The 22,971-nt window shown below is 43.8% G+C and overlaps 1 protein-coding gene across 2 annotated transcripts in view; it reads right to left on the bottom strand.

The window, feature by feature from the left end:
• The window catches only part of ARMH3 (armadillo like helical domain containing 3), a 125,120-nt gene that overhangs the window by 13,864 nt on the left and 88,285 nt on the right, over positions 1 to 22,971 (bottom strand). For both annotated transcript variants that reach the window (XM_039553642.1, XM_039553641.1), the window contains exon 24: positions 20,043 to 20,121. In XM_039553642.1, coding sequence (XP_039409576.1) covers positions 20,043 to 20,121 — 79 coding nt within the window. The remainder of the gene's footprint in view (positions 1 to 20,042; positions 20,122 to 22,971) is intronic.

Here is a 22,971-nt window from a genome sequence, read left to right on the forward strand (position 1 = left end):
CAGCTGCCACATTTCCCAACAGACTCTGTCCAAATCCCAGCTGCATTCGATCTCTTTCTCCCTTTCCTCTTTCACTGTCTGCAGGAGCCAAGTTCAGAGAGAGGCTCCACTAAAGCTGCCAATGCTACACACACATGCTGGAAGCAGCTGCCGTTCACACTGGCTTCCAGGAAAGCACCCATCCAGGACTAGCAGCAGCACAGAGCTTTTGTCTGACCCAACACTACCTTACCTTTGCAGCTATCCTGGAGCTAAATGCAGTGCTGATGCTTTAGCAGCATTCCTCACCCCCACACTGATCAAGCCATGACTATTAATTCCATGTTCATGAATGCTAAGACAAAGAGGAGGAGGATGTTGCTATGATAGTTTCACAACTCAGATTTCCAAGACATGCTGCGTGTGCAGCACATATCTATGGATCCAGAGGATGTGGAGTGGGTCTGACGGGAAAGACAAAGATGTGGGCTGCAGATTCAAGTGTAATCATGCCACATATGTGTAAGACACACAGCATGTTGTCAATCCTGCTCTGGTGCCTCAGATCTGCATACAGCAGCTGCAGCTTGTACTACATGCAGTGAAGGACCCATGGCCCTCTCATGGGCTGAGAGCATGAGGCTGTAAGACAGCCCCCACCATCTGTCATTCCCAGAGTAGAAGGCATCAACTTTTCTGCCCTGAGTACAGGAAAAACTCCTGGAAGAAGGGTATTTTTCCAATAGTAAAAAGTTCAGCCAGACCAAAAGATTACGTGGAAGCAAACAAACATGCATTTCTCCTCTGAGGTATGAAACAGGATGCCACTGACACAGGATGCACCAACACTGCTGGGCAGTAAGACTCTAAGAGGTCACTAGGGGGAAGAACAGCCTGCAGAGGTGGATGCAGCTGCCCACGAGCTCCAGGGTATCAATGGGACATAAGTACCTGCTCCAGTCCTGCTGTGGAGAATCCAAAGCTGATGGAACTCATGGGAGTCTTGTTCAGTGTCTGGAGCTGGACACACAGACAAAGTTGAGCAGCACATAGCAAAGATGAGTGAGCCAGGAAATAGGGACAGGAGATGCCTCACCCTGCTCTCCACTGCTAAGGTTGGTGCAGGGATCCCTGCACACAGCTCCCACCAGGTCTACTCTGACACTTTTTAGTTTGTGTTTGCCAATCTCCTTCTGCTCAGCTCATTGAGCATTAGCCAGGACACCACTTTCAGGAGTTTGGAAGTGAACTGTCTCTGCCCACTAGTTTGTCCTTTGTCCCTGCCAGTCACTTCTCACAGTCCTGCTGTGTTCAGTGAACTGCTCTGTACCCAACTAAACATAAGTCTAACTCTCAATGTCCTAAATCCTTCCTGAGGTCTGCTTTTATACATCTGCACTTGAGTGGTATCGAAATCCAGGCCTCACCACTTCTCTACCTAAGGCAAAAGATTTTGATCGTACATAAAAGATTATCATTATTATTATTTTACTTAGCAACATCAAGGAGGGACACTTCACACCCCCTTTTCTCACCTCAGCATACAGCCAGCCTGCCAGGCTCAGATAATATATAGTAGCTCAGATGTTTGTTCAATGATCTCACAGGGATCTGTGATCTTTAAAGGAACAAGCCTACAAAGGCAACAGTTTCTATCCATGGAGTGTGAGGGTTCGGTTACAGTCTTTCTCCTCTGCCCACAGGTGCCTCTTCTAAAGATAAATAATTTATAAGCTCACTCAGAAAATTACTGTTGTTCTCTGAACTCTGCTAGCAGAAATGGCATCCTATTTTGGGGACAAGACTTACCTGCTTCAGAAATGTTTTAAACCCACAATCCATTAGAAGCCTTAGGTGCTCAACTCTTATTTAATGGTGGTAAAAAAACACACTGATCCAACCAATCTGGAAACCACTCAGCTTTCAGAAATGTCTCAAAGCCAAAACTGTTATCCAGCTTCACCAAGAAGCAACTGTAAATGTACAAAACAGTGCCCATTCCAAGCTCCCATGGGACAGGCATTCCCAAGAATCAACAGCTACTTTAAGAAGCAGTAAGGCTGCAAACAAGGACAAAGGCAAGTAACAAGGGAGACATATGGTCTCTCTATGTGCACAACTTGCAGGGCACTTAATTTGTAAGAGGTACAGACAAGCAGAACAGATTAATGTGGTGATAACCCTGGACATTCCTGCAGCCATCACCAGGACTAGGTAGTGCTGTGCTACAATACCTTCTGAGCTCCAGCTGTCAGGCAGCTGAGAGCCTGCCCACCTTACCAGAAAGCCTATGCCAGGAATGCTTTTGCTGCAGAGTAATTTCAAGAAGTCACGTCTATACACACACACACACAACTCCCACACGTGTTAAATGTGCTTTACTCAACCCATTGAGGTTTGGAGCACACGGAGCAAAAATGCACGTAGCCTCACACTGCTTTTTCTCAAGACCAATCCTCCTTTCCCAGTTTCAAAGATGGTCAGTGGGTTTATACTGATCTGCATACTCCACTTGGCACAAAACCTGGCATTCTCTGTGGGACCCTGAGTGCCCTTTGCCAGACTCCAGGGACAGGCTCTCCAGGGAAAATAAAGGAGGCAAGCTCTGTGCCATTCAAGGGAGGAAAACGGGTTCAGTGGGCTTCTGCCAAGGGAAAAAGCATCCATATACTGCACAATGCTGGCACTTTCAAAACCTAGGCAGGGAAAAAGAAGTCAAAGATCCTGAAACAAAATATCTTTAAAATTATCAGTTAATAAAATAAGCAGTCTCCAGAGCAGACATTTAGATCTGGAAGGGGAAATAACGCCAGAAACCGAATGAGGCCCACTGAGATTGCCTGGTTTTAGAAATTTTGTTGAGAAAGGCAGGCAGCATAAGAAAGGCCAGGATGATGGCAGCAGCATAAAACCATGAGATAGATAGATTTGCTATTTTGGAGTTACAGCCCATTTTGGAGTTGTGAACCCTTATCTCCAGCTGGTGGCATTTATGAAAACATTTCTCACTGCTAGGTACGTAAGAGCACTTGCAATTCTGCCAAGGCTTGAAATGCACTGCAGATAGCTATGGACTGGACCGTTAATTTTTTTATTTCTCCTTTGTGCTTACAATTAACTTAAGTGCTGAAATGTGATGGGCTATTCCAGGAGAAGCTTTTTATCTACCAGCTGCATTCTCACAGAGCAGTAAATCAACTGCTGTCATCAAAACATCACACAAGAGGACAAGAGCATCCTTATGCTCACTGTTATTATTCATGTTGCCCGTTCAGCCTAAGTGGCTAACCAGCATTCAGCAAATGAATGCTGTGATTTGTGTGCAACCTTTGGTGCAATTCTCTATTTACAGAAGACCTTGTCCTCCTGAACACAGAGGAAAAAAATAGTCAGCAGCAGCTCTTCAGCACCATTTAACTGACCAAAGCAAGGCCAGTAACCTTAGTTTTCAAGACAAGATAAAAGAGTTTTAAGTTGTGAACTGCTGCTCCAGCTAAACTGAGAAGCCAAGACAAACAAAGTTATTACAGAAATCAAAAACAGATATAAGAACCTTAAAAATGGTTGCTGCAGATTTTAAGAAAAGGTTTGAAAGAAAATCTTTCTAGGACCAGTAGCCAGAAAGCATCCTGGCAAATGCTGGAACTCAAATACACAACTTTCAGTTGAGATTGCCTTGATGAAATGACAACAGGATACCTGATGTACACCAGAGGAAACTCATTCCCAGTAAAGAAATTCAAATTTGCCCAGAAGACAGTTAGCTCAGGAATAAGGCTGTTTAGAGAATAGATTAAGGCAGGATATGCAACAAAGTCCTTTCTGCTCAATCAAATCCAGACAGAAGCAAGTGCACTGCTCCAGTTCGAGGAAACCAAAACCTAATTGTGCCCATGGAAGAAACAATGGGGAGGCTTATTCTGGTTATGGTCTAATCAAACACCTACAGTCACATGGGGCTTCGGGAACTATGTCAGGTTCACAGTAATCAGTAGAGGATCCAAGAGAGCTTGTGCCCCTCACACAGCCACCATGGACTTCTATGGGATATAATGATTGCAAAGTAACTTAGAAACAAAACCATATCAAAACTCACCAGGACTCTGACTTGAAGATCAAGACAAGTGAAAGGAGAACACAGACAGTCCAAAAAGCCAGGGAGCTTGCCATGCATTTTGATTTTCTTTTTTGATCTTTTATAGCAACTAGCAAGCAAATGGCCTTTATGAATGTACAGCCCTGGGTCTGATGCTTGCTGAGAAAAAGTGGATGCTAATCTAGCTCATGACTTTTTTTTTTTTAATGATCAGAAATATTTTTAAACTTGGTTTGCACAGCATGAATAAATTTAATTAAAGGAAGCAGCAAAACTAAATACCAATATGCTAAAAAACTGGCCATAAACCAAGTGGATGCTTGTATTTAAAGTCAAAATCAATATAGGACATGCTAGAGAAAACGAGCTAGGACTGGGGAAGGAAGGTATATATTTGGAGGGGCAGATGTTAGAAAGATCAGTTCCCTAGCTGCTACTTACATTTCAGCAATTAGTGGAAGTGATAAAAGGCAGTCATTCAGTGGCCTGAGGAGATGCAATGAAGCCAAGAAAGAGAAAACACTAAGCTCACCTGCCTAACTGACTACATGTGGAAAATGAACTGAAGTCTGTTCTCAGGGAAAATAAAAACTTTCGAATACAAGCAAGAAGTCTGGATAGCCAAGAGACCCATTGAGCAAATAGCTGCTTGATTCTTTGCACTATTTTGCAGTTCTGCAGTATATTTTATGAACTAAGGTCACTGGAATCAATACACAAGATTTGAAACATGGGTTATTAAAGACTTACACAGTGACAACACAGTTCTCCTCCTTTATTTTGGTGTTCTCTCTAATAATTTGTCTTTATGACTACTGTTGAGTCTTGAGCCAACATTTCCAGGCTTATCACTGACTCCAGGAGTCCTTTCCTGCATGACAATATCTGGCATACTTTTCTACAGTTTAACGATTCTGAGAGACTTTAAAATTCAGTCTGCAAAAATGCCTTCTAAAGATAGAGCCCAAAAGAAATAGAAGATCTATAGTCAACTGGTTAGCTACAAATAGCTGTAGCTACAAATAGCTAGAAAGACTGTAGTAGCAGTATGTTATGGAAGCAAGCTAATCAGGAAAGGTGGGCAGTGCTTGGAAGTTTGTGTGACTCAACCTATATAAAAGTTCTAGCTCTTAAGGCTTTTGCAAATCTGGAGTTGGAACAGACAGCTATAAGCTGTCTGGATGATCCTTACAGACAGAAAAATGCTGTAGTGAAAAGAAAACTTCAGCTGCAAAATGTCTGGTTCTAAGGCTGCAGTTCCACAAGTGGTTTAAGTCAATCTAAGGGCAGATCACCTAGCCTGCAATCCAGAGTCTGGAGTTCTTCCTTCAAAGGCATTCACTGCAGAAATAAGACATTCTACTGTGCAAGTCAGAAGTCTCTTCGTCCTAAACACAAGCACCAAGGGTGTTGGGGACCAGGCCGTACTGACATCAGGAGGGACTGAGAAAGTAAAGGAGTAGAGACGGCTAAGATACTGGGAATGCAGCTGTGCATGTCAGGTTTACAAGAATTACAGCAGTTATGAAATTCCTACCAAGACAATGGGATCAAACCAAATCTGTCCCAACTAAGTGACTCCTCACAAACCCCAGACACACTTTGGGATCTTAGACTAATCTGCATTGCACAGCTGGAGGAAAAGGAATGGACAAAGTCTGTGATAAGGGCAGAAATAAGGAAACCAGATAATTTCTGATATGCTGAAGGATATCAGCTTGTTAACATTTTAATTTGTTGAATTATTCCCTTTTGTGCTGCTGGAATGTGTCATTCTTTTGAAACTCCATCTGGGCAATGCCCAGAACTGAAACAGAATGACACCATTAATGCTTGGAAGCATCCATGGCCAACACAGAAAACGTTCTCTGCCTGCAAAACCAGAACTGCTTAAACTTGACTGCTAAGTTAATTTAAAAGGAACATTTAAATGGCTATTGGGACAGATGGAAATGTAAAAGCTACTATCCAAGATAATCACTAGCAAGAGCAGGCCTGATGAGATGCTGAACATTGTAGGCTGAGACACTTTTTGACTGAAATGGAGATGTGCTGGAAAGTTGGGCAGCAGACAATCAACAAGGTGAAGCTGAGTGGGAGCAGACTTGGGCATGGACCACACACAGAAAACAGCTCTGATATTTTTGAGAAATCAAATTGTCTGCTGCTTATTACTGTCCTTCTCAGAGAAAAACATTCATGTGCAATCTCTAGAATAAACACAGAGGCACCAAAGGTTGCTGACACTCATTTGTTTTGAGTCCTTTCTCCTTATACGTGACAGAAACTGTCAGAGTCCAAGATAATAGCTATGCCTCTGAAGAAGAATTCCTGGCATGGTTAAATGGCATCTTGCAATCAAAACATATCCGGAGAACAAAAAGGCCTTGTATGCCCTGGAATACACTGTTTATCCCATAAACATTTCTTCCACTTAAGTCCTTAAAATATCAGACCTACCAGCTCTTCAGCCCAGCACTCTCACGATTCATATGCTCCCAACAACAACCCCAAACACTACAGGAGACAAATCTCTTCAGAATGAGTGGCTGAGATACACTGAAAAGAGGCATTTTCCCTCTATGACAGCGAGCTTTTATCTCCACAGACATTCAGATGCTGGATGGGCAGGAAGGACGTGACAGAAAGGTGAGGTTTATTGCTGACTGGCCAGAGAAGATCACCGTGTTGGCTGTATACCCACCGCTGACAATCAAGGAAAAGGTGACATGTGCTGGCACCTGTTCTCTCCAAAGGATGAGGAGAACACAACCTATGCTTCCTTTCCAAAGCAGCTTCAGCTGTTGACTCCTCAAGTTGAGCTGATCAGCAAGGTGAGCAGCAAGCTAGAGAACTACTTGTCCCTCTGAATCAAAAACATGTACCTTTTCCTGTCACAGCTCTAAACAGAACCTGCTGGCTATACAGATGGGATATACTGAAGACTTAAGCAAAGATGACGCCACTGTCCTGGGGATATGGAGCTGATCACCAATGCTTCTCCTTTCTCTAGATACTTCTCTTTTGCCATATTCCATGGATCAGTACCTGCAGGATCTGTGATGGAAATATTTCCACTGTAATTTCTGCAATGCTTGGAGGACACCAGTGTTCTACAGCCTAAAAATCCCTGTGTGAGGATTTAATGCTCCCAAGTGCCTCTTGGACATCAAACATTTTCAAAACTATTAGCTCTGATGGGTTTTTGAATAAGGCTCAGGGAAGCCTTGCTCAGTACTTCTTATGAGAAAAAGGTAGCTCTGATCTGGTAGAATTAAAATTACTGAGGAGGAAGAGAAGGAGGAAGAAAGTCCACACAGCCCACATTGCCTGCAAGCAAGGAAATGAGATTTGATTTACTCTGTGATCTTGAGGTATATTCCATTTCAGCTTGAATTTCCACTGCATAAATTCAGCTTGGCTGAGCAATGTCCCTGCTAGAGACTGGCCAAAGCAACATAAGATGATCCGCAAATGATCTTTGAAGCTAAAGGTTCAAAGCCTTGGTGAGGTGGGGTTTTTTAGCATATTTTTGCATGTGCAACCCATAAACCCGTGTCTTCCCAGAAGTTTGAGGAAGACAATATAAAGAAAGCAATTAGATACAGTGCATACACAATTCTTTATTGTTGCCAATTAATCAATTTGTTTATTTAGTTCACTGGTTTAATTTCCTCTTCCTACACCACAGAGAGCAACACTGGGTCTGTTTTCTATGAGTCAAAGGGATTAGATGACAAGCTGAAGTCACTCACTAAAAGGACTTGAGGGCTTCGGTTCAGGGATTAACAACTCAGCAGCTTTTTCTCCAGATTTTAAAACCTTTAATTTGTACTGCATCAGCTGGTAGTTTTATTTGCACAACTATTTTTGTTTAAATGGGAATCAAACCCTGCTCTTCCCAAAATGCTGCTGCATTGCCCTCTTGGTGTTATTCTCACATCTGAATTTTTGACTATACGTACAGAGGATTTCATGCTTGCTTAGAAAATTTCTTAAGAAACTGCACCTTATACTAATACATAAGTTCAAGTTCTGCTTGGCTTTTCCTGACTAACCAGGCATTTCAGCTGAGCAGTCCCCTCAGGAATTCAACGCCACTAGAAGGCAGCTTGGGTGGAAGCTTTGGACCAGGTCTCTCTGTGTCTTCAACTCGGTTTCATATTTCAGAGAAGCTCTACAAAATGTTTGCCTGCATTTGACCACATAACAACACACCTTTAAGGCAGGATAAACTAGAGGGATCCATCCTCACCCTGGGCTAACAGAATAAATTGGTACCACACTTACCCTGCTGAGAAAGCCCGTGGCAGAAGCTGAAGGGGACCACATTTTAAATTACTCTGTAGCGACTCTGATCTTACAGTTCTAAGAATCATTTGCTAAAGGGAGTTTCAGTGAAGTTGTGCTATAATTTAACCCCAACACTTCTTGAACTGAATAAATAAAACACAGAAGCAAGTCTGCAGGTTGAAAAATTCAGGTACTTTAAAGGTCTGGGGTTTGTTGTAGCCTGAACTGGCCTGACTCAACTAAATTTCTTCCATATGCCCTTTTAAGGCCTGACTTGTGACTGCGCCTAGAGCTTTTGTTTGGTGCATTTTCACAAATTGCAATAAGTAGAGCTGTTCACTTTGTTTACTGCTTCTAGACAACAACTGCCATCTACAATCAACTCAGAGAGGACAGCAGGGCAGGGCTGGCAGCAGCCACAGGATGCAGCATAGCAGCAAGTGATGGTTGTGCATTAGGAGAGGCGCCATCATTTTTCCTTCTCAACTCTCTAAAACATGTAAAGGGCACTAATTAACAGGCTAGCCAAGGCACACAAAGGCTACAAAAAGAGATGTCCCTAGCGTCCTGTTAAGGCCCGATCCTAAGATGACTACCAAGGCTTTAGGAACCTACTGAACTCTCCTCGTCACAAGTCTCCAAAACTGGTATCAGAAAGAATTCAAACATCACAAGAACTGCAGAATCGAGAAAAGAAAAAGAAAAAAAGAAATAGTGACCTACTTTATATTTTGTTATCACATGCTGAAAGAGACAGAATCATAAAATGCCAGAGAAGCACATGTAAAGGAATCCTCTCAAATGCGTGCACTGTCAGCAGTGAGATGACACTCAGCCACCCACAGAAAAAACAAGGGCAGGGAAAAATCTCCAGTCAAATACTGTGCCAGAACAACAGCTCAGTACCCAGAGAGAAGGGAATGTACAGTAGGAGCTATAGAGAACATAAGAAGCCTGAGATCTGAAATGCTCCTCACCCTTATCCTAGCAGGCTTATTAGAACCTCTGCCAGGGAGGGACACTGAGCATCAGAACAATCCAATCGCCTTTTCCAAGAGCGAGTGACAGAGGGCATGTGTCTTAAAACATTTTGTAGCTATTTCCCCAGCATCTGTTCTTGACTCAGTTACAAGCAGCAGGGCAGAAGAACGTGCAGCAGTCTGTAAGCACACAGGTGCAAGGCTGTAAGGTGACTGGAGAGGGTTAACAGCCCAGAGTCTGGATTGACCTCTTTGATGACAATGCTGTTAAGCATTGGAAAGTAAGGGGCTTGGGGAGACTGTAGGCAGGTGATTTCCACCCTCCATCCCCCAGGTCTCTACAGATGAATACCATAAAAATAAAAACTACTTATTCCCCGGATTTGACTTGGCAGATTTTTACATCATTCTTTTTTAAAACAAAGATCAGAATCAAGCCAACTGGCCATTTTTCTTCAAGCATCTTAACCTGACCTTTTCCAAACTCATCACAGAAAAAGGTCTTCCTGACATACCTAAGCTGAAGTCACACTGAGTTATGATCTCGTATGAAAAACACGGCAGTGTCAATCCCCATCTCAAAACAAAACCTCCATCTTCAAGTCATGCCTCACTCAACTGAAGGGTTTCTGGATGATGATGAGGAACCAGGCTATACCTTAAGCTAATAATACAGCGGACAAGACCACACATTAACAACTAACTTCTTGAGCAATTAGGACAGGAGTGGTCAGTGACGAATTTCTTTATGCTAAAACATTTGGTATGACATTAACTGCCCAGCCCCAGTACCGCTTAGTCCTAGTTCTGATGCATCAACAAACTAAATAGCAACAGAAGCACTTTAGGACTCAAGCAGTCCAGGAATATTATCCCTCTGGGCACTACTAAGGGTGGAAAGCTCAGCAAAACCTGCATGATATGGAAAACTGTCATCAGCCAGAGAAATTAAGTTCAAATCACGTTACTATTCTCCCCTGCAAAAAGTGTGTCACACTCAGGTATCTGCAAAGAGGCCGAGATGAAGTATTACAGCAGCTTTCTTTTTATTCTTCTGAGAAGGGGAGTTTAGCCCAGCAACAGACCTAAGTTTCCTTTCTATGCCTATAAAGTGACTTGTAGGTGGTACTGTAATTAAATAGGTTCATCCCTTAAAATAGAAAGGCACATCTTTCCAGCTGAGGTGAGAACTAAGACTCTGTAGCGAGATGCTTCCATCAAGTCACTAGCTTTCAGGAACATTAACGACAGGGTAGAAAACTCCCAGCAAAGCAGCCTAGATGCAAAAAATTTAAACCAGACAATCAGAAAGTCTAAGTTCCAGCATGCCTACCTCAGCTCCCTAACAAATCCACATTTCTGTTTTCATCAGCAGGAAGATTGTCCCTGTTCTAGTGTTTCAAGATGTTCAACAAAGAGACCACTTACTGCAAACAAAACACAGCCGTAAGAACTCTACGCTGCAGTTCACAACTACCTTTTTTAAGAAATGAAAGGGACAAAAACACCTGCAGATACAGTCACATGAAGCTCCATCTAGATCCATGTTCTGTGTTATAAGTTGTTATATAAAATGACAGATAAACCTTGGGGTGACAGGGACAGCTAATGTTTCTTGCAAGCTGGACAGATGCCTGACTACAGCAAACCACCAACATGACATAGCTGAGCAGAGGCTGGTACCTAGATTTGGGGAGGGGTATATTTCTAGTGCAGAAGAGAACTGGAAAGGGAGACGCAGTCCTTAATTAGCCAGCTAAGCACACTCTTCCTTTAAACACTTGGAAAGAGAACTGCTGGCAGAATGAGAGACATCTCAGGACTCTGTGTGACCTCCAGACTCACATAAGGATGGACTCGTCCTGGGTTTGGAACATTCATTGTCACTGAACTAGGAGAAGGCTGCAAAGTACAATGCATTACCTAAGTGAAAAGACTGGTGCCTTACTTGCAGGAAGAGCAATAGTTTGGTTCACAATATGCTGAAGAAATATAACCAGAGGGGAGTTGTGAGCAGTGCCCAGATTCTCATAGTATTCCCACAGTACTGTTATTTCCAGCTTTCCATTGTGTTAAACATGCTCAGGGGGCTCCAGGGCAGCTCAGTTGGCTCTGAAAAAGGTATTGCAGACCTTCCGAAAGCCAAAGCACCCCTAGAAGAGTTAGCTAGTCATGTCATGTCAGCTCCCTGACACTAAATCTCATTGCTATAGTGATGCCTTGTCTGTCCCTGCAAGTAGCTGTCACTGTCTCAGAGACAGAAGCTCATTCATGCCATCACAAGTGGGAGAAGCACTCAGAAGAACTTCTACAGCTTTCACAGAGGACCCAAACCCAACATTTTCTGAGTAGTCAGGAAGCCCTAGAGTATGATTTCAACAGCATCCTCTGTGTGTTTTTACATCCAACTCAAAAACAAATGCAGTCTGCTGAACTGCAGCTGCTGAGGGAAATACACTTGGGAAACCACGATAGGGTTTGTGCACAAATAAGCCTTCAGCACAACATTTCATTAGCGGGGTTCTACACAGAGTGACAATTAGTGGCAAAGTTTCCAACTCAGAGGCTAAAGCACATGGCAGGAGCCACTGGAAACAATGTTATTAGGTGACAGTCTGCAAATTATCGCCTTCTCCAATTGTTGAGATTATAACAGCATATTTTCCATACTTATCCATCTTACTGCAAGAGGTCATTGTAGCTATGACCTCTTTTCATGGAAGAGAAAAGCTTGCTAGTTTAAACTAACATTGATACAACTGCGACACACCAGTTAACATTGATACAAGTGATGCTTGCTGGGTCGTATCAGCTTATTCCAGAAATCCTATCTACTGTCAGACAATGCTCCACAACAATTTAGCAGTTTCTTGTCTGGGAGGCCAGAATACACTTTTCCTCTTAGAAATTCTTGCTGTGAAGCAGTTATTAGTGGAGAACGTAAATCCACAGATCAGAAGAAGTGAAAGAGGAACTCCTCCGAACAGGTGCTCAGGTGAAAGCAAACACAGGGCTATGAATTAATCCTTCTGCAGGCCTACACCCCTGCTGGCTATGAGGCAGATGCTGCTGCTCAAACAGCATGTGCTGCCAGCAATACTTAGCTCCCCAGGAGCTTATTTGTGCCTTAACTGAGCCATGGGGGAATCCAAGGGCCCTCTAAGGCAGTAGAATTGATTTATAGCCTCTGGCACTTGGCTGATGAACCACCTTTCCCAGTTCCATCCCTCTGGACATCCATTCTCCCAGCTTGCTGTCTTTTGAGTGGCACATCTTGGTTCCCTGAGCAATCCCACTGCCTGCCTCAGACCTACCATGAAGCCAGGAAGAGTGATACACATCAGGGATGCCATCCTCTCCGCTATTAAAAGGTTTGCCTTTGAGGTCCTTACAGTGAACAATAAATTTCTACGTATTGTCTTAACATCCAAATGTCAAGTGTCAGAGAGCAAAAAAAACTGATCTTCCAGCTGACTGGAAGCTCTGTTCAGATGTGGAGCTCCGTTCAGATGTGGCACCTTTTGGCTCAGCAGCATTTACTCTCCTGCTCTGAGAGGGATGGAGACCACAAAGCTCCATTTGTTTCCCACTTTGAAAGCAGAGCGATGACCCAATTTGTCACTTTTGGGAAACAGCTGCAGCTTCAGCTAGAGAATCCAGAAAAGGACGGCAGAAAAACATCATCTGTAACAGCAGGATACTACCAGAGAGAAGGAAGAGTAGCAGTCCCTAAAGGTGAGAGTTTTAACCTAAAGAAGCCCCAGAATGAGCAGGGCTGGCAGTCACTGCAGTCTGTCCCCTTTTGTGAGGAAAATGTGACTCCAGGAGTGGTTGCTCACAGCCGCACTGCTGTCTGTAGCTGGCATAGCAGGCTGCAGCCTGTCTGCTTTTAGGACTCCCGAGCAGAGGGACAACTGAGTGTAAGGAAGCTTGGGGTGGAGCTCGGGACTAGAGCAACAAATCATAGTGCTATAAATCCAGCTTTACAGAGGATGACCAAAGAAGTTTGCACGGTATCTATATGTATTATGGCAACAGCCAACACCTATTGTTCCTGTTTCACAAGGGATTAAAAAGCCTTCTCAACCTGAAGTTTTACAAAATGCAAATTGAACTGTGCATTCACACAAGCCAGACGCTGACAGCTTCTGCTTTAATCACAGATGTGCAGAGTTGTAATTTAATCTTTATAAATGCAGACTGTTTTGATCATTCTGCTGCAATCCTCTGTGGAGCTTTCCCTGCCCTATACAGGCACTTAACAATGATGGGAATCCGTAACATCGCTCTGTGCTTCCACAGCAGCCTTCCCTGGCAGACCACACAGCACTTCAAACGCTGCCTGGCTCCCCAAGGGCTCCGCACTGGCTTTCCTCACTCAGGAGGACACAGGGCTCAAGGTTTGCTCAAAGCAGCACAGCAACAGCAGGAAGGAGTTCAGACCCCACCCGGCAGCCCCTTCCTCTAGCTATCCACAGCCCCTTTTCTAGGTTTAAAAGCAATAAAAAGCAAATACGTGCAAAAGAAGCACATACAAAGCAAATCTGCCAGGCTTCTGTAAAGTGTTTTGTGAAGCAAACTCACTGGTGAAGAGGACAAGCACTGGAACTAGAGCAACATCAGCCTGTCTCCACAATGTGGACTGGGAGCTTATTACAAAGTTAAACCTATGGTTCTTGCTCAGTACACTCCCAGCTGTGAATCAGGTTGGGCTCGTAACTCACATCACTGAGTGTAGCTTCTGTAGCCTCAGCACAGAAACTTATCTAGCTCCAGGAGACTTTACTCAGTGGCAGCCAGAAGTGAGTAGCAGCTCCCCAAGACAGCTCTTCCAAGCTAAGTCCCCAACATTTAATGGTCACCTGTACTACTGCAGTCTTTGGCCCTGATCAGTGGTAGTGGCAAAGCCAGGCAAGGATGTGAAAACAGCCATAAGAACTGAAGGCAAGCCTTGCTTTGAAGTTTAATGAACTTACTTTGTTACTGGTTTGTACTTCAAGGCAGTCCCTTATGTGCCAAGAGGGCAGCTCACAAAAGTGGTGGAAAGCAAGACATGCTTCAGCATCTGCAGTGCACAAAGGGTGTAAAGACTGCTCTGCTCCAGGGGCAGACAAGGTGTTTGGGGGTCATGCTGCCTCTGAGGCACAGAGCAGCTAAAAGTGCCACCAACAGTAAGAGAGGCAGGATGCTGGGGCACCTTTGTGTTGAGCCTGAAGGAAGGGAATGGAAGGCTTTCTCTCCCATTTCTTACTGGAATGGGGATGCATCTCTCCAGTAGCAGCTGTTTTAAAAATCAAAGTCCTTCTTTTGTCTCTCTAACGGCCTACCACAGTTGTCCCCTCTCCTCCACTGACGCACAGTTTACTGCATTCTGCATGTTAATAAAAGGCACTACACAGCACAATGTCACTGCTCCAAAGCTCACCTCCAGCTTCAAATCTCCTTGCTGCAAAGCTGATCAGACCTTGGAGCCTGTTCAGACTCATTCAGTCTGGCACACTGCATAAAACAGTCTGAGATGTTAGTAAATGGCAGGGATATTTCTCTGATAAACCAAAAAAACAAAAAGGAAAAAAAAAAGGAAGATAGCTAAACCAGAGAAAACTCCCATCAGCTAAGCTAACCAGCAATTTGCCAATTCCAGAAGACTTTTTATATAGATCCTTTCCAATTTCACCCAGTGCAGCTTTGCTCTTTCTATTTAAACGATAAAATCTGTTTCAAGCCATTAGTCATGAGTAGGTGTCTGTAATGAGACCATGAAAGCCAACATCCCTGCCTCATTTGCAAAGACATGATGACTTTAAATTAAGGCCTTGCCTTGGTGATCCCTCCTTAGCTGGGGTTTCATGTTCCCACTACTGTGTGCAACACAACGCTGGCAGGCTTGAGACTTTCTACCCCAAAGCTCACTGCATTTCAGAAGTGAAGCACCATTATAAAGTATTTCTCAAGCCCTCATGACTCGTTATATTAATGTAAGAGATTAGGGGGATTTACTGTGGTAGTACCTAGCACTGACAGTACTCGGCATTTAAAAAATATCAAATGCAGACATTGCCAAGAGGCTTTTTAACACACTGCCAGCAGTGCTAAAAAAAGACAAAGCATTTGGTATCTGCCAGTGGTTTTGCTACTAGTTATGGAAACCAGAACAAGCTGAATAAACCCTGACATCAATGGCTTGGAATTAAAACACTTTAGGGCACCTAAAACCAGCTACACCCTTTTGTGTCTTTCTGTGGAAGTCGCTTGTGGAACCTCCTTGAGCAGTACTGCAGGTTAGTCCCTCAGAGCCTTACCAGGTAACAGAAGCCCATGTGGATTGGGTTGGCAAGGAGGAGCACTCAACAGCTGAGCTATGACCTCAGTGAAAGGGAAATGGCTTTGTGAGATGGCCTGACCAAACTGGATTGCAGCTACTGGCGGTGCTGGGTTAGTGGTTGGACGAGATGATCTTAAAGGTCTTTTCCAACCTAAAACAATGCTATGATTCTACCTCGGTTACAAAGGTACTACAGTATGAAACAACCCAAGTATTACACTCATTTGTCACAATTTCAGAAGCAATAGAGTTGTCCTGTTTTTCCATCACAATCTGTTCTGGCTCCCAGCACTTCCCATCTGCAATTATCAGACATAAAACAGGTGCTCCCAGCAGTCTCTCACACTGAACTTTACCTCCATTTTGGAGGTGGCATAATGTCCCCAGTGTGGCTGAGAAGGGGGCTTCTATTAAAAAAAGCACAGAGATGTTCCTGACTAACAAGCATTATCAGTCCTGCATGTCTCCCATCTCAATTTTAAGACCCTTAGAGAGGAAATCGTGGAGAGAAAAGGTGCCAAAGAGAAAACAAGACTTTAGTGAGCAATTTTCTAACTGGCACAGGACTTGATTGGCATGCAAGGCACCACAACACATTCCTGCTCAGAGAAGATCCAACCAAAACGACTAAATTCCTCTCACTTTAGCCTCTCTTTAAAGCTGTACTACATTGCTATCAGGCAGAGAGCTGCCTCCCTACCAACAGCTGCTCTTTCACATCCAGAAAAGGCAGAAGTGAGACCCCACCTAGACCGTTCATGCTGTGTTTTCATCCTTTCTGTTTGTCTGCATTTGCTCTTCCAGAGCAACTCTCGTGTTGCCGTTTCCTCACTGCCTTGACCCTGTTCTCTGCAACTGCTTATGCTAGAAAATATTTTGGGAGCTTCTCAGATCAGATATGGCACCAAGAAAGTCTACTGCCTCCAACATATTAAGTACAAGGCAGTCCAATCATCTGGAAAGCACAGATAAGCTTATGAATTCATTTCATAAAAGGCTATTTTGCCCTTTGACTCAAGAATGTACCAAAACCTCTTTGAAGACATGGGAATAATCACTTGCATGGAAGAGCTAAAATTATACTGGCAGTTAACGACCAATCTCCTCTTTCTGACTGTGCAGCATCTTTCAATCTCTTGAAGGATGTGCAGGGAGGAGCCAAATGTGTTGAGAGAGAGAATACCACAAAACAACAAATTAACACTGAAGTCAGGTTTAACAAATTAGCAAGTGAGGAAAGATGCCAATAACTGGCTAAGACATTCCCTGCTTCATAGTGAGGAACTACAGCAAGGTCAAAACAGCTAATGACTAGGACGGATTCTGAGCTTGCCTTGGCAAGGAAATGCTTTGCAGAAAGGCACTGAGGATCCCATGGTGTTTATAGACTGAAATGGCTCATCGTTTGCTTGCCCCTGGGAATCTCCCACTCTTTGCTGGAGAGAATATGGGATGGAAAAGGTCTCTTCCCAGTATTTCTGATCAGAACATTGGATAAACCCCTTAACAGTGGATAAACCCCACAACAGTCAGCAAAGCAGTACCATGAAGTCTTACAAGTACACCTGCCTAGACCAGAAACCTCTATATTCAGACTATGGTTCCTGGAAATCTCCAGGGCTGAGAACATACAGTGGCATTAACAGTCTATGCTTAAAACAATCCCATGCCCAACATTTTCAAATTCCCCCAGCATGTAATATTGTTAAAATTAATGCTTGTAAATAAAAAAGGAGAAAGCGCTGAAATGACAGACTTAGAATAGTAATAAATGGACATTAGTGATTAACAAGGTAATAAAAGCTCCAATAGGATTAGGAAAAGAAGAAGATAGAGCAAAATCTCTTTGAGCTGATTACTTAGCTACTTTTAAGGATATTAAAATATAAGAAGAAATAAATAAAAAAAATAATCTAACACACAAACAGGGTGTCACAACTTAGCTTCCAGTAAATTTGAAACAAATCAGAGCAGCTGGAAATTCCCCTTCAGACAAAGCTATGTCAAAGCTATGCCTGCGTGATTAACAGCAGATTCTCAGATACCACAGAGGAGTGTAAGGAGGCATATGAGAATCTGGTCAAAGACTGGTGTCTGAGAAGGAAATTTTCATTAAAAGAAAAGTTGAATCCTTGAAACTGTAAAAACAAATGTTTACAGTAAAGAAATACCACTCTCCTGAAACTACTGGAATAACTCAAAGGAGAAAATGACCGGTCCCAAATGTAGTATCTATGTGGACACACAAATGTCAGCATTAAATATTTCAATGTGCTACACTTCAAAAGACAGGGCTATAAAGGATGGTGGATGCCGTGTAGAAAATATTTAAGGAGAGAAGAAATAGGTAATTAAGTGAACACACAAGTTAAAACAAAAGATACAGCTGGAAGGAAAAACAAAAAAGGGAAGAGACTGCAGCAGGCAAAAGGCAAGCTTGATCCCTCCCCTTCCCACTCACATGCTGAACAGCTCACACAATGAAAGCAGCAAATTCTGTTAGCCCACAAAAGCCAGACCCTGGGCTTGATCTGGGCCAACTACCAGTACCTCTCATGTACTTACAGCTACTGACAGAGGGGAAACCACAGTCCAACACACAGACCTGAGCTCACTGGCGCAACGGAAAGTGGAGGCAAGAAGTCTCCATCCCTCTCCTCCTTGTGCAGCAAATTGCAGAGTGCTGATTAAACACCCTGAGACCATACACTCCCTCACCACAGTGACATCTCCCTTATTTCTCTGCAGTTCATCTGGGGCTATTATTGCTTTATTTTGTTTGATGTTCTCCCTATGTTGAGAGAAAGCATGAAGGGAGAAAAGAAAAAAGAGAAATCTGTCTGTCTTTCAACTTCCTAATCATCTTCCTCAAAATGCTTCATGCATCAGCACTGATTTCATTATCTGCCTGCTGCTAGGGATTTTATTTAACGAATAACACACAAGGAAGAAAGGATTTAACCTGACCTCCCTGAACTGCTGGGGGAAGAATACTACACAGAGCTGACAGTGAAAAGCTCATTTCCTTTCTCAGACTAACTCAAAGACTATGCAAAATTCCCCTCTATCCAAGCCTCCAGTTTTAAATTGGGCTATCAAAGCTTTTCTTTTTCGGAGGCCTGGGTTGATGTAATCAGTGTATCATCAATGAATGAGGATTGATAACATGAACCATCACAAAGCATAGCTGCGGATACAGTGACTCTCAGAGGCAGAATAATAAGGAAAATCGAGTAAATTAAAACCAATGTTCCTCTATCCAACTCTACCAAGAAGAGAATAAAAAGCAGTAGAGGCCACCTTTTTTCCCCCCACTGCATCAGTACAGCATTCATCCCAAGTCTTTGGGGTGTTACATATTACAGATCAAGTACGTTAATAAATGAAAAGGTTAGTGGGAAACACGAAAGGGTATAATCAAGAAATAGTAAAAATATCCTGGACAGAAAGAGAAATGAATTGCAGAGCAGGATACAGTCAGGACCTTATAGCAAGCACAAGTATGGAATCCCATCCAGTGGAAGGGATAACCCAAGGTAATTTAGGTTACCTAGGACAGACCCAAGGTCCGTCCCAGACTGCATAAACAATTTCTTCTCCAGAAGGTCCAGAGCTGTTGATGCAGCTGTGTCTAGGATGATTCCCCAAGCTCGCATGGCAGCTCTGCATTTTGTCCACCACATGCTCCTGCAGAGTCATTTATCTCTCCAAGACTGATTAATGTATAATTCCAATATTTTATTTTGGGAAATAGGCCATCTCTTCCATTCCTGAGACCACTCACAGTAGCCTATTTTCAAAAAGCCACATTTACAAATTTATGCAGTACAAGCAGAACATGAAGCAAGCAAACCAGGCCAAATTAAGGAAGGGAAACCTAACCCAATCACCCTCTTTATTAAAAACCTCTGCTTTTTAAAATCTAACCCAACTGAATTCAATTACACCCTAGAAAATTTCTACCAGCTGTTGCCAGAGTTCTGGGTCCCCAATATCACCAAAAGACAAAAATCAAACTGTGCTCAAGAGTTCTCTAATAACTAAGTTTGCTGCCAGAAACTTCTTGTCCCACTCTGAATGCCAGCACCCTCAGTCTCCAAACACACTTGCTGACAATGCTGCATATTTTCCTTGATCATACCTGTCTTTCTACATTTGCAGGACCAAAATCTCTGTATGTGACAGTAAAATTGGCTACAGCAATTCTTGCTTTTCTTTCTCTCACACGCATCTGAACAAGGAACACAAGAGTCCCACTTGCATCTCTCTTACTGCTGCCACATCATCAGTCCCAGTGAGCACAAGGTACTCCTGAACACCCATATTCCAGAGGCCAACATGACAAAAGGCCATGGCATGCGTGGCTTACCTGATCCTCAGAGAGCTGTGATATGTGATTCACTGCAGCATAAGACTCTATCTTCGGGTTGAAGTGATTGATGATGGCTCTGAAACAAAGGAGGGAAATTTTCAGAGGTCTCAGGAACAAATTACAGATGCAGCAGAAATTCCGTGCCAGTCTGAGCAGGTACACATGGAGGCAGTCCTGCAAGAAAGTCCTCCCTCACCACACGGTACTGTTTGCTTTGCCGAAGGCATGCTCCCTGCTGAGGCCAATGCAGATTCTGACATGAGCTTGCTGGAAATTGCAAGCACAGGTACTGTCCTACACGTGGCTGCATTTGCCCCAGCAGATACTGGACTGTGCTTGCTGCTCTGGCAGGGGGAATTGCTGGGAACAGGCTGCAAACTGCTCTATGTTCCAGCAGAGAGGCAGCAAACCTGGCCATCACTGCCCCATGCTGCTCAGGAACTGCAGCTCCTCATCCCTTCCAAAATCAGTGTCACGTGACATTTTGCTCTGTGGAACTTTGTTGCCTGGTATGATGAAGCTGATGGTTTATTGCTTCAGATTTTCACTCAATTTAAAATGTTGTAGCTAGCTCTTACTTGTAGTCATCCATCATTATAACCACTACATTTTGAATTCTTACCATAATAACTTCAGTCCTCATCCCCAGTTTAGATCATTACAGATAACTTATGTCAGTGTCCCAAACACAGCAGTGAATACTGGTCACTCCTGCTCCTTTGCCTCATTTGTCTCACTGCCTAAACCAACCTGCACCACTACCTTTCCCTTCTAGGTAGACCTAGAAGCAGATGTGAGAAATCTAAAACTGAAAGTAAAATAGCAATTGGGGAAAAAAACCCACCGAACTGCAGCTGGAATATTTCCTCAGCCTTCCCCTCTGCTTGTCAGGTGCTGCTGAGAAGATAAATGGCAGGACAGTAAAAGACTCCCTGGGACAGAGTTTCCAACTGCTCTAGTTGGGATATTACTCAAGAGACCCACTGCTGAGGTAAGTATTCATCATGGGAACAGGCCATGTCAGTGCTAGGCACAGATGAGTTCTAACTGTGCCTGGAGAACTCTTGCTCAGCCAGATTACAGTGCAGCAGTCAGGGCTTCCACTCTCATATGCATCAGCACAAAAATTCACTCTAATAGGTTCCCTCCTCCCCACACCTCCCTCTGCAGAAGAACTTTCAGCTGCTTTCTCCAGACCTCATCACAGCTAAGAGCTTGTGCCTCAGTCTAGGAATACGTGATATTCAGTGGTGCCAACCAGAGCCAGTGGACAAAAACCTGCCTAGAAGCATCCTTACTTCTTTAAATACACAGATAAACAGTGTGGACGGTGTGGAGAGCAGGAGAGGGGGAAAAAAAAAAACCAACCCAAAAAAACCCCAACCCAAACAGAATCTGCAATTCATAGGTTCACAGAATTGTTTCAGTTGTAGGGAGACCTTTAGAGCTCACCTAGTACCACTCCCCTGCAATGAGCAGACACATCTTCAACAAGATCAAGTTGCTCAGAGCCCCATCCAACCTGACCTTGAATGCCTTGAGGGATGGGTCATCCACCACCTCTCTGAGCAACCTGTTCCAATGCCTCACCACCCCCATTGTTTAAAACTTATTTCTCATATATAATCTATATCAACTTTCCTAGTTAAAAGCATTATTTCTTGTCCTGTTGCAACAAGTTCTGTTAAAAAGTTTTTCCTCAGCCTTCTTTTAAGTCCCCTTTAAGTACTGAAATGCCACGATAAGGTCTACCCACAGCCTTCTCTTCTCCAGCTCTCTCAGCATGTCTTCACAAAAGGGTTCGTCCCTCTTAACACTTTCATGGCCTCCCCTGCACTGCCTCCAACATGTCCACGTCTCTCCTGTGCTGAGGACACCAGAGATGGACACTGCACCTCAGGTGGGGTCTCATGAGAGCAGAGCAGAGCGACAGAATCATCTTCCTCACCCTCCTGGCTGTGCTACACTCACTGCAACACTGCCAGCCACACCTCACCAGCACACCAGGTGCCAGTCAGCACACAGGGCCAGTCTCTCCTGCAGCTGCTCCTACAGCATCTGTACACACTAGGCACAGGGGGACTTCTGCCTTCTCACCAGCCTTGACAGTTACATCCAGAAAACAAATTCAGCACTGCCTCTACCACGCTTCCCTTAACCCCCTTCCCTCTGGAGAAGGACAAACAGGCAGGTAGAGGCATGCCCAGGCTCTTCCCACTTCAGTGTGACCAGAGAAGCAGCTCCTGTGAGTCACAATCACACTGTCCATTACCCAGCCTCCCCAACACTCTGGCTTTCAAGCTGCACGTTTCATGCCTGGTTGGAGTCATATTTATACTCCTACAGGACACACTACAAGTCATTGAAAGAAAATGGAACACAGACTTACAACAACTTAACTTCTGGCTTGACAGAAGGTTTGGCAGCTCAGACGGGTTCAGTGCACTCACATGGTTCCAACATTTACCAGGGAACAGATTTAGCATTCATTTGTACCCACTGCTGTGAAGCACTTCAACATGGGCCGCCTGCTCACAAGTCTCTGCTTGGATCTGAGCTAGTGGAGCAGCAGCTGCAATCACAGCTGGGATTCACCCAGTGAAAGCAAAACCAGCAACCAGCTGCCACTGCAGTAAGAATCAGAAGACATCAAGGAAGGGAAAGAATTCAAGTCTCCTTCCTCATTTCCTCAAAGGTGAATGGACAAGTCCTCAGTGACTAGATGAAGTCCAGCTGTTTAATTTGTTTTAACTATGAAGAATTCCTCCCCAACCTGACCATCTGCAGAGCTGTTTCCCTGAACTCACAGGCAGCCTAGGGTAAAGAAGCATGAAGAGCTTGGATTCAATCCTGGCTCTGTGTAGCCAAGTTCTTACTGCCCAACATGCCCACCAGGGCCAGGCTTTGCACATGGTGCAGCTCCTTC

This window comes from Corvus cornix, chromosome 6, assembly GCF_000738735.6.
Source record: "Corvus cornix cornix isolate S_Up_H32 chromosome 6, ASM73873v5, whole genome shotgun sequence".
NCBI lineage: Eukaryota > Metazoa > Chordata > Aves > Passeriformes > Corvidae > Corvus > Corvus cornix.